This window comes from Neolamprologus brichardi, chromosome 1 (genome assembly GCF_056152115.1).
Source record: "Neolamprologus brichardi isolate AB-2024 chromosome 1, ASM5615211v1, whole genome shotgun sequence".
NCBI lineage: Eukaryota > Metazoa > Chordata > Actinopteri > Cichliformes > Cichlidae > Neolamprologus > Neolamprologus brichardi.
In genome coordinates, this window is record NC_142104.1 from 45400244 (window position 1) to 45412515 (window position 12272).

General features: G+C 40.5%; 1 protein-coding gene across 2 annotated transcripts in view; it reads right to left on the reverse strand.

Annotated features, from left to right (window-relative positions):
- LOC148106535 (protein NLRC3-like) overlaps positions 1 to 12272 on the reverse strand; it is a 60205-nt gene that overhangs the window by 15742 nt on the left and 32191 nt on the right. For both annotated transcript variants that reach the window (XM_087843156.1, XM_087843157.1), the window contains 2 exons: positions 6923 to 7096; positions 5751 to 5924 (listed from right to left, as the gene is read on the reverse strand). In XM_087843156.1, coding sequence (XP_087699282.1) covers positions 5751 to 5924; positions 6923 to 7096 — 348 coding nt within the window. The remainder of the gene's footprint in view (positions 1 to 5750; positions 5925 to 6922; positions 7097 to 12272) is intronic.

The following is a 12272-nucleotide window of genomic DNA, read 5'->3' on the forward strand; positions in this document are numbered from 1 at the left end:
ATGAGCTTGTCCTTGTAAGGTTAATGCATTTTCTGCTTGTGTATGTGATTTTGCATATGTTGCTTTTTGCAGTGTTTCCGACTCCTTCACAATTCTCCACTTAAGCAGTCAGTTTTCTCTTCCCCAAATTTGCTAACCCAAATTTTGATTTCCCACCTGAAATAACAGCATCCCTGGTCCTCCGCCATAGGTCAGAGCTTGCTTGTGAGGTTCATGGACTCAGGTGCTATGAACAATTCAACCAGAAACTTGCCTTAACATGTCCAGTGATGTTAACCTATAACTTTCTTCCGACCGCTGCATGTGGAAAATTGATCCAGGTCTGCTTTGCCCCTGAAAATAACACAACTGAGACATTTTCATTATTATCATGAGTGCTTAAACTACCCGTTTTTCTCTCTCTGGTCAGAAATACCAACTTATGTCATGTATGTAAGCATGTTCTTCATTGCATATGTATTCATGTTAATGTTCAGTGAGTGTAAGCTGTTTCTTCATTGCCTTTCATGTTATATGATCATGTTAATGAAGTGTAAGCTGCTTCTTCATTGCATATGTATGTTATAATCAGGTTTAATTCATGCATTTTCACTGATTTCTGCATTCGAACTATCTCACTTCTGATTCTTTCCAAAAATAATTTCACATGTAACAATTTATGTATGTGTGTGTTTTCTATTTTCTGTTTACCTCTTTGTTGTGATCTGGGGGACATCTCTAAACCATCATGAGTTCAGGCTTCAATTTCAACCCAATTATACCCTGTATCCTCGCAGTCAAACTCGTCTGGGCTTCACCTCTCACTGGTCTCTGTCCTCTTTTCACAGTGTCCTGTGTTGTCTTGAAATCTCCAGCAACTTTAGTCCCAAGTCAACTGCTTGCTTCTTCTCTGTTTCTTCTCCGTTGATCTTTTCAGTATTTTCCTTTTAGGTTAAGTCCCAGCCTGGCAAAATATCACATTTAGTGCCGTCAGACAGTGATGTCACCCTGCTCTTACCAGCCTGCAGTTCACCGTGCATGTTTTCATCACGTGGTTTCGGCTTCTCTGTTGACCCTTTCAGTCGTCTTTTTCAAGATTGCTCCAAGCATGGCAAATCTGAAAATCAGTGTCCAGTGCTTTCCCACAGTTCTTTAGCCCACTGTTCAACTGCCCAGCCTGTAATTCACAGTGCATGTTGCATCACGTGCTTTCTTACATGCTGCTGGTGTCGTCAGTGTGGTTTCAGTCGCACTGTCTTTTGCCTGCTGTTAATTCTTCAAGTCCACGATGTTCTGTCGGTCTTCATCAGGAGATTGACTGTCCTTTGAGCTTCTTCTCAGGATGGGGACAAAGTGAGAGGTCAAGCTATAAAATTTAAAGCCAAAACCTGGCCTGTTTTCCCAATTCTGTTAATCTATGGTTTTGCCGCCGTACTCAAGGTTCCAGGTTGAGAGAAGTCCACACTAAAGCATACAGTTAATATCCTTTTCATTTCTTTTCTTAAAACCTCCATTTGCTTCATCTGCCTAGAGTTTGACTCGTCTGTTTCTCTCTCTGAGTGCTCACTTGTCACAGTCAGTTCCTTTTATGGGCATGCAGTTCCTGTCACACACACCATTTCCTGTCACACACACGCAGCCATATTTTCTGTTCCTCTTTCCTAAGATTCTTTTAGACATGCTTTTCATAATCAGAAAGAGCAAGTCAAAAAAAACAAACAAACAAAAAAACAATTGAAACCTCTATTAATTCTCACAGCACACACAAGAAATTAAAAAAAATAAAACACACCAGCATTTATTGCTGAAGAAAGGTTACTACTGAAAGTAATATGTTAGTCTTAAGCACATACAATGCACTCAATATATATCAAAACTTAGTCACAGATCACACATTCACAGCAATCCATTCAAACTCTATTTATACTCTCGTAATGAGCAAAACCAGCATCTTAGTTACAGGCATTTCGCAATATTTGCAAAGTATAGTTATAAAGCTCAATAACACTCTAAACCAAAAGCAACAATCTCCATGCGCGTCACCGCTCCTCATTTGCATTCACACACACACCGTCTAAGAATAGAAGTCAGCAGGCAGTGCACTGTTGACCCAGAAACTCCTTTCACACTAAGATCCCTTATTTTATATTACACGACGTCTTATATTTACAACCACTGTCAGGCCTCACAGCTTTAGCGCCTCAACAATTTCGACAAATTTAAGTTAACGGTCCAACCGATAAAGTCCAACTTTTTTGTGATCAATTAACCAGTATCTGTCCAACAGTTTCTGGCCTCATCTCTAAAGTCCCTAACTCAATTTAAAAGTGTCCAACACCCAAGGTCCAACCTTTGCTGCCCAAAAAAGCGCAGATACCGTTCCAAACGGTAAAGTGGTCCAACCACTAGTTATTCTGGAGTGCCCCAAGCTCCACAGTGACCAACTGACTATCCCTCAAAGAGGACAAGGCCTAGGCGTCCCTGGCCTTGGCAAGCGTTACCTCTGAGCACTGCGCCTCCTAGTGGTCCAACCACCGTCCTTCAAGTAATTTATAATACTTTGGAACAACAGTAAAACACCCAAAAAAGTGTAAGACTGAAGCAGGTCCAACCTTATAACCAATAAGGGTTTTAACCCACAAATGACCAAATTCCCTACTAAACTAAATTCACTCAGCAGTCCAACTGCTTTAAATCCTTTAGCGGTCCAACCGCATTAAATCCTTTAGCGGTCCAACCGCATTAAATCCTTTTAACAGTCCAACTGCTTTAGCTTCTCATGAGATTTTGACCAAAATCAAAACAGACATTCACCAGTAATTTCAGTGAGTAGACTTAAATTTTTCCATGTCCAATTTGGCACGCTTTGGAAATCATTCAACAGGTAGTGCCTTACCTTTGGATAAGCCGGCTTATGCCCACTCGCTTTGACCACTGATATTCATGCCTGCCCGTCTGACCACCTCGGACCCCGGATTTCTCCATCTACACCTCCAACTCACTCTCCCTCCTCAATAACCGGACGAGATGATAATGATGATAATTATTAACAATAACAGCAAAATATATTTCTAATCCCCCACAAAGGACAGAAATATTTGAACTGCTGCTGATTTATACAATAATGATACATTTATTGACTTTCAACAACTAAAGGAAAAATTCAAACTTCCAGGACAAAGTTTCTTCAAATTTCTACAAATGGGAGAGTGGGTAAAAGAGAAATCCAAAGGGACATTCCCCGAGATACCAAAAGAAACTCCTCTTGAAACCCATCTTTGCACCAAACCATGGAAGTCAATAAAAGGAATAGCATCTTCTATATATGCCATTATCAATGAAAAGTTACCTGATCACAACAAAGCGTCCATAAAAAGAAAATGGGAGACAGACCTGGGCTATGTCTATGAAGAGGTAGAATGGCACCACTTATTAGAACAGGCCCATACCATGTTAATTTCTACAAAACACAGGCAAATGCAATTTAACATACTTCATAGAATATATTACACCCCTTACAGGCTACATAAAATTGATAGTAATTATTCCCCCAGATGCTTGAGATGTAATAATAATAATAATAATAATAATACATTTTATTTGAGGGGCGCCTTTCAGAAACCCAAGGTCACCTTACAAAAAACACAATTAATAAAAGGAACAGTAGTCATAAAATGCATAAAATAAGTTAAAATTACAAAACAGAGCGTGACAACAGATAAAATCAGCATTAAAGCGAATAAGCCAGTTTAAACAGGTGTGTTTTGAGCTGTGTCTTAAATACAGAGAGGGAGTCAATATTTCTTAGTGCAGGAGGAAGAGAGTTCCAGAGCCGGGGAGCAGAGCGACTGAAAGCTCTGTTCCCCATAGTGATAAGGTGTGAGGACGGGACGGTAAGATGAGTAGCAGATGATGATCTGAGAGGGCGGGAAACAGTGGTGATATGGAGCAGGTCACACAAATATGAAGGAGCAGATTTATGGATACATTTGAACGTGAGAAGTAAGATTTTAAAGTTTATCCTGGCTTCTATGGGCAACCAGTGAAGCTGCTGAAGAACTGGGGTAATATGAGCACTTAACGGAGTACAGGTTATGATCCAAGCTGCAGAATTTTGAAGAAGTTGGAGTTTATGAAGGGACCTTTTAGGGAGACCAAATAGGAGGGAATTACAGTAATCAATACGGGATGTAATAAGACTAGGTGTGTAGGTGATGTAAGGTGACAGATGGCGATCTCCTACGCATGCTGTGGAATTGCCCAGTGATAGAAGAATTTTGGAGACGGGCCATTGAAATAATCTCAAGGGTAATGGGGATCCAAATTGAACTGGACCCAAAACTATGGATTCTAGGTGACACAGGTTCTATCAATGTGAATTACCATAAGAAATATTTTATTTTACTTGCGGGTACAGCAGTGAAAAAATGTATTCTGCTACAATGGAAATCTGAAAATTCTCCAACATTGAGACACTGGATTAATGAGCTAGTGTCCTACTGCACACCTGAGAAGATATTGTATAGTGTAAAAGGGAAGTATGGAACCTTTGAAAAAATCTGGGGGCCCTTCCTGGCAGTACTACCATCTCTGGACCTAACAGATCATAGAGGTGATGCAACCCCCCTGGGTCTGCTTTGAGTTGATCCCCGGTTGGGCTTTCCTGACTCAACTTCCTGAATGCTGTGGTTTTGTCGTGGGGGGTGTTGATTCCTGTGCTTGGGAGTTTCTATAGATAGGTGTAAATATGGGCTATCTGGATATACGAATTTGATGAGGTTGAGAGTTGCTGTCAACATCACTAGTAAATAGCAAATTGAAAATAGACACTGAAACAGAAGGGGTGAGCTCCCTTATTATTTTCTGTACCGTTTTTTTCCTGTTTGTTCAGTAGGGAGTTAGTTGTAGCATTTTTCCTTTACTTGGTTTTGTTTCACCTAGGGTTTAGGTAGCACCCTCTTTTCTGAGTAAGCTTGTTTTGTTTGTTATTTTGGGCTTTGTTCACCCCGGAGCTTAGTTTTCAGTTTAGACAATAAACTATCTTTCACTTAACAACTTGGCATTTCTGTGTATGGTTTTGGGGACCAGAGCGGGGTCACTTCCTTTTTAACCCTTATGCTACGTTCCTGTACCCCTAGAGTGGCGTAACAACATGCACAAAAAAATCATTAAGAGAACGCAAAACCACGAATAACAGTATTCAAAGAATATAATAACAAAATCTGAAAAATAACTATTGGGTAGCAGAGCCAGTAACGTGACAGTTTGCGTGTTTGCTGATGTTTGTTGAGCTGATAGAAATTGTGCATTTTAAATTACTTGCCACTTTAAAAAACATTACGCCTTTTATCCTCACTCCTCTTTAGTAGCACCAGCCAGATGCTGAAGTACTGAGACCACAATTTGTGGACATTCACACTTGTGCCAGCTCACTTTAAACCCCAAGTATAAATGCAAAATATGATATTACTAAACTAAGATATTGATTTGAAAATGTAAATAGGAAGTAGACACAAAATATTGATGTACAGATACCTGAAAAGTCTCCTTAAGTACAAAGTATTTGTACTTTGTTACTTCCCACCTCTGCTAGCACTACCCAAAGCCGAAGTTATTATTAAACTAGACTAGTGTTTCTGTAGTGAGGAAATGAAAATATTCCCGCATGTGTGGTTGTTCATGCCACATGTGCATGAAGCAAACAGGAAGTGAGTGAAAGGCACAGGGAATTTTTCCAGCTCTTCCTCCTCTATCAGACATTCTCTCCATACCTGAGAGTGTCCAGTCCCCAGTGTGGATCCTTCAGTCCAGCCGACAACAGCTTTATTCCTGAATCGCCTGGGTGATTAAAGCTCAGGTCTGGCACTCTCAGATGGGAAGGGTTGGAGCTCAGAGCTGAGGCCAGAGAAGTACAGCCTTCTTCTGTGATCAGACAGCCTGACAGACTGCAGACACACAAAAGCAGCAACCTTACAGCTAAACTTGAGAAGATTCATAACATTGAACATATGTTGCCTGGTGCATTTGTTAACTGGAAGCCACAACATGTAAAGGTAGATAGTGCTCTTTTTTTCCTCTGCCACAGAGGTGCATTCTTTCTCCACTTTTATTTGTGATGCATAGAAATGAATGTCAATGTCAATATTCAATATGTCATATTTCTAAGTTTACATATTTGCAATGTTGTTTTATCTTTTGTGAGCAGTGATGATCCTGATCATGGGCCTGTGGTGGGGGATTTCACACAGTGCAAGTTGTCATTTTTGGACATGCGTCAAAACCTAAAGACATGATAACTGATTTTTAGAAGGAACCCTATGATTATCTCTGTCGCGTTAAAGGACCAGACTTATGTTTATGCAGCAGTTTAAATACCTTGGTGCTATAATTGATAAGTTGATCTCACAGTATATGCACTTCTAGCAAGCTCACTGGTTTCCATGCCAATTGTACTTTCAGAATGCTTTAAGCAATAGTTCTGTAGTCTTTCTGAAGTTCTTTCAGTTTCAAGTTCTTCTCTGGCCACTGGAAGGGTGGCTTTCAAGAAGTCATTCCCAAGTATAGGAAACAGGTAGAAAAGGCTGAGGAAACAGGAAACAGGTAGAAAGGCTGAGGTATGCTAAATTACAAATGAACTGGACTGAAAATTAATTGATGAAAATTCCAACACAGCTTGCCTTCTGAGTTGAAGAATGAAGGCGATCACATCAAATACTGACTTTCAAGCTTGCTGAAATTGTATAAACTATGTTTTTGCCTTATACACTTTATTTTATGTGTTCTATGTTTTCAATAAATCACGGAACCTTTTCCCAATTTTCAAATCAAAATATAAATAAATAAAAAGGGTGAGACTTTTCTATAAAGCAGCATAAAAATTAGCTATACACGCAGTGATAAAATTCAGATGTAAAATGATCAGTATGATAGACTAAATCCTGACCTGAGACCTTCCAGTTTACAGTGTAGACTCTCAAGCCCTGGAGAAAGAAGCTTCATTCCTAAATCTCGCAGGTTGTTGTTACTCAGGTCCAACTCTGTCAGAGTAGAGGACTGGGAACTGAGAACTTCAGAAAGAGCTTCACAGCTTCTCTCCGAGAGGTTACAGCTACTAAGGCTGTAAAAGAAAAAAAAGTGATCAAATTAACTTTAAAAAGAAATATTTCTATATGCACTGTATGAAAAGCTAATGTAAAATTGAAATCTAAATCTAAATCGTTTTTACAATTGCTTTGTAAAAAGACAACTAAATCTTTTCCAGTTTTTTATTGAAAATTATGCAGTTTAATGTCTCATTGCACTCTGAAATGAAAGCAGAGCACAAATAAGCAATTGGAAATAAAAGAAATAATGGAATCAATGTATAGACCAAAATGTATTCTAAACTTTTGACTCATCAAAGTAGCCACCTTTGGCAGATATAACAGGCTGAACACACCTGTGGCATTCTTTCTTTCTTTATAGAAATCAAATATTCTTCAGAAAGTTCTTCCCATATCTGTTGCAGAAGTTCCCATAAACATGTGGCACTTGTAGGTTGCTTTGCTTTCACTCTTCTCTCCAGTTCATCCCAAACCAGCTTGATGGGGTTTAAGTCTGGAGACTGTGCTTGCCACTCCATGTTTTCAAGCTTACCATCTTGTTCTTTTTTCCTGAGGTAGGTCTGGCATAGCTTGGACTTGTGTTTTGGGTCATTATCTTCCTGTAGAATGAACCCCTGACCAACTAGGCACATAACAGAGGGCATTACATGGTGCTACAAAATGCTGTGGTAGCTGTTTGGTCCAGGGTACTTCTTACACTGCACAAGTCACCAAGCCTGGATCCAGTAAAACAGCCCCAGACCATCACACTTCCTCCTCCACGTTTGACAGTTGATGCCACACACTGTGGAACCATCCTTTCGCCTACTCTACGATGTACAAAGATCCTGTGTGATGAACCGAAGATTTCAAATTTTGAACAATCAATCCATAATACCTTCTTCCAGTCTTCAGTAGTCCAGTGTTGGTGTTTAATGGCCCAGGCAAGCTTCTTTGTCTTATTCTGACGTCTTCGCAATGGCTTTCTTGCTGCAACTCATCCTGTCAAACCTGCAGCTCGAAGTCTTCTTTTCACAGTTGAAATTGAGACTGGCTTACTATGATCAGTCTACGACCAAGCTGTGCTTGAAGCTGTTGTCCTGTGAGCTGCCAATCATGCAAGCTGTTAACTCTCAGAGAAGCCACAGCTGAATCAGAAGACAACTTTCTGAGTTCCCAGTTTCTGAGTGCCTTTTCTTGGTGAAGGAAACTGCACTCACTGAAACCTTGACTTTGCAATTTGTCTGTAGGGACAACCTAAATTTTTAATTGTTATGATGGTCTGTCTCTCTTCCATTGTTAATTGCCTTTCTTGCCATTTTTGTAGCAACACACTACTTTCTGCAGTATAGTACTGTTAAACTGATGCTCACAAGGGTATGATACCACAGTTTGTTCTAACACTGCTTTATGTAGACAGAGGGGGTTGTAAGTAATCCAGACAATTTGGAACACCTGTAGGAATTAGTAGCACCAGTTTTCAACACTTGATCAACCTCCATTGCTGCAGAACGGCTTTAAATCATCAACCCATTTTGTGTTCCCTGAAAAAGGCCTGTTGGTATAGTTCTGAAATGTACTTTTTTCCAGTTTTCGGTAACCTTACCTTTTTTTTAACCTCTGGCAGTTCACCACTTACCTTTGTACCATTTCAAGCCATTCATTGGACTTCAATGAATTGAATCACAATAAATACCTGGAAAGACTGTGGTGTTCTAAAACTTTTGACCAGTAGTGTATGTTTAAATTGAAACCAGTGATGAGCTGATACATTTACTAATACTAGTTCAGTACCTGCTGGCACATGGATATAATACTGATGGTTAATTTCCTCATCTCAACATCTGTTGTTATTGTGCTTAGATACAGTTCAAAATAATCCTTATTTATCCAAAAAAACAAACAAAAAAACAAACAAAAGAACCTTAATGAAGCCCCTCAATTCATTCTCTGTCTGGAACATGCCATTTCAACTCCTTTTGCTTTAAGCCTCCTGACTATAAAAGGCCACATTCTTTGATTAGCTCAGCCTGGTCCACCCTGGTCCACCTGGTCCTTTTGGGGGCATTATTGAAGGCAGAGTTGGTGGACATTAGTGTGTCCATGGGGACATGCCAGTCATCAGCACCTGTACATCAGATGGGATAGACTCAGGCACTTTTCCCCATTAGAGCCAAGTGCTTATATTACTCCCTTCTTCCATGTCAAAGTTACTTGGCAAGTGACAAGAACAGTTTGTGGTCACGTGGCAAGTGTGGGAGGTTACACAGATATACCACCTCAAACTCCTCAAAGCATGGAGAGAGGCTGAAACTGCTTCTCAGGTGAGCCTGGTGAATGAAAGATGGAAGCCAAATTCCACCATTCCACTCCATTGTGATAACTCAATCTCACAGGTCTGGAGAAAGGATGTTGATGCATAGAAATAGCATTTTGCAGATGTGTTCTCCCCTCTCCCTGGTTGCACAAATCTCATGCAGCATAATTTGTAAATGCACTATCTGGTGTGACAACACATTCATGGCCCTACAGGTTACCTGACCATGAAGGAAAAATTGTTTAGATGAATTTGGCTGAAATGCTGAAAATGGGGGTAACAGAAGAGTAACAGTGCGTGCCGTGGGCCCCAATATTTCTTGTGGTGAAGAAGGATGGGCCTATACAGTCCTGTGTTGACTACCGCAAAGTGAATGAATTTCACAATTTGATGCTTATCCAATACCCTGGGTCAGCAAGCTTGTGGACTATTTAGGCACTGCTCATTTTTTCACAGCACTGGTTTTAACCAAGGCCTACTGGCAGATTCCCTTGTCTTCAGACTCCAGGGGGGGAAAAGGCCTTCTCCATTCCATATAGTTTGAACCAATTTGTCACACTTTTTCAGAGACCCAGCCAGTTTCCAATTCCTTATGGAGAGGGTGCTGCTTCCACATGCTGCATATGCTGCTACCTGCTTGGATGATGTTATCATCCGCAATGACACCCGAACAGAGCATGTGCAGCGAGTGGCCTTGGTCATGGAGTGCCTGAGGCATGCGGAACTCCATTGCATGAAGGATGCCAACCCCTGGATCGACTTGCCTTACAGCCTTTTAAGTTCAAAGTGACCCATAAACTGGAGGCACAGATGGTCAATTGCCACTCCTGCTCGTGCAAGGTTGGCTAGGCTGGATGGCTCCCAAACCTAAGTCGGGCAATAGGGTGTGTGGCGGGGTTTGGTTAATGGCTCAGCTGCAGAGGAGGGGTAGAGTAGTAGATTCAGGGGACACAGGCGATATCCATCACTAACCACACCTTCCCTATTTCAGTAGCTGCCAGGGACCTAGAGAGGAGAGAGAGTAGCAGGAGAGGAGGGTGAAGCTGTGGACGAGGGGCAGAAAAGTATGGGCTCAAATTGTGGTCATAAATATTTTGTACTTGTAAATCAGAATGCCTAGTTGTGAATTGAGCTTTGTAACCTTGTAAACCAAAAAATCTGAAAATGTTATGTTTGTACATCTATAAATGAGAATTTGTGTGTGCGTAAAAAAGATTTGTGTTTGTAAAAAATTTTTGTGTTAAGGTCTGGTTACAGAACTCTGCACTCAAGTTCCCTGGCTGTGTGTGACTTTCAACTTACAATTTTGACCCAATTTTCTTCCCTTCAGCTGATTGGTCAATGTCATGTGAATCATAAATTTAACTATCCAATCAGAGAACAGATGGGTTTGGCTGTTGGAGGGATGCTTTACTGAGCTTCAGCTCCTGGAAGGGTTATACAGTTTGAAGCTGGAGGATCTTCATATAAATATCCCATAAGGCTCATACAAGCTAGTTCCCTTAACTTTTGGTAGCTGTTGAAAGGATAAAGTTGTAGTATACCAATGGTCATAAATACCATTATTACTTTAGTATTACTTTAACAAAAAGTCAGGGCTGACCTGGGACCATTGCTGTGACTCACACTGCGCAGCATAATCGTCCTTTCACATCAGACGCGTCATGTGCTGCGCTCACTGCTAACTAAGAGCAAAGGATCCAAAATTCATGGTGATGAAGGAAAACGCTGGCACGTGAAAGGGCCTTTACCCGTCCAGAACCTGCAGCTCATTAAAGCGTCCTTCCAACAGCCAAACCCATCTGTTCTCTGATTGGATAGCTAAATTTTTAACCAAGCTCATATTCTCAGAGTTTCTAGATGTGAATAATCAGATGAATCAGATCACTGCATTTGGCAACAAATTTCTCACATCTCAAACCGTGCACCTGTACTGATCATACAATGGCATGGAAATAGTAGAAAGATATCATTTTAACCAAGACACACATTTGAAGACCTGTTCGGCCCACTCGGATCTCTGAAATGATTTCTCTGCATCCTTGTTAACTCTGCTAACAAGAATTCAAACTGTCTCACTGATATCCTGAAATATATGTGTAACAGCTTCTGTTAGGTTGAAATTGTTAAATGTTGTCATTGTTGTAATTAAATTTGTAAACCGTGCCTTAAACTGCATGGTTAGATATTCGTCTGTTCCTCCCCTACACATCTATGATGCTGTGGGAGGTAATTAGCTGTAGCTGTTTAACAGCAGGCACATTCCATGTGAGATTCTGGGTTCCTTATCTTCTGAGGGATGTCCACCCCCGACCATTTAGGGGCTTGCCTATGCTTGCATATGGTGAACCATTAAAGTTAAACCGTATACAGGTGTGGGGAGATGACCTTTGGATAACCAGGAAATGTGGTTAAACAGTTGTAAGCATATATTGTGTGGCAGGAAGTCACACACACACACACACACACACACACACACACACACACACACAGTGTTTTAACCTTTTGTGACTATAGAGGGGTTTTAAATTGGGTGGTGCTTGTATTCTCAGAATAAAAGGCTGCAAGGAAGGCTGTTTATTTTACATTTTTCCAGTTTGTTGTTCCCCTTTGTTGCCCGCTGTCTTACTGTTTATATTTTATTTCTGCAAAGCTGATGTTGAGCACGTACAATTTTGCTGTCCATGTACAGTACAATGACAAGAAAGGCCATTCTATTCTAAAAATACAGAAAAATACTGGACTTGGAGACTAGATATTTGAGTAAACATCCTGGGCCTATTTAAAGCTGCCCAAGGAGGCTGATGGATCGGGCATATTCTCTTATTTTGGTAAATTAAATAATTAATGTGGTGGGTTTTGACAACTGAATTGTTCTGGACAAAATGAACCAA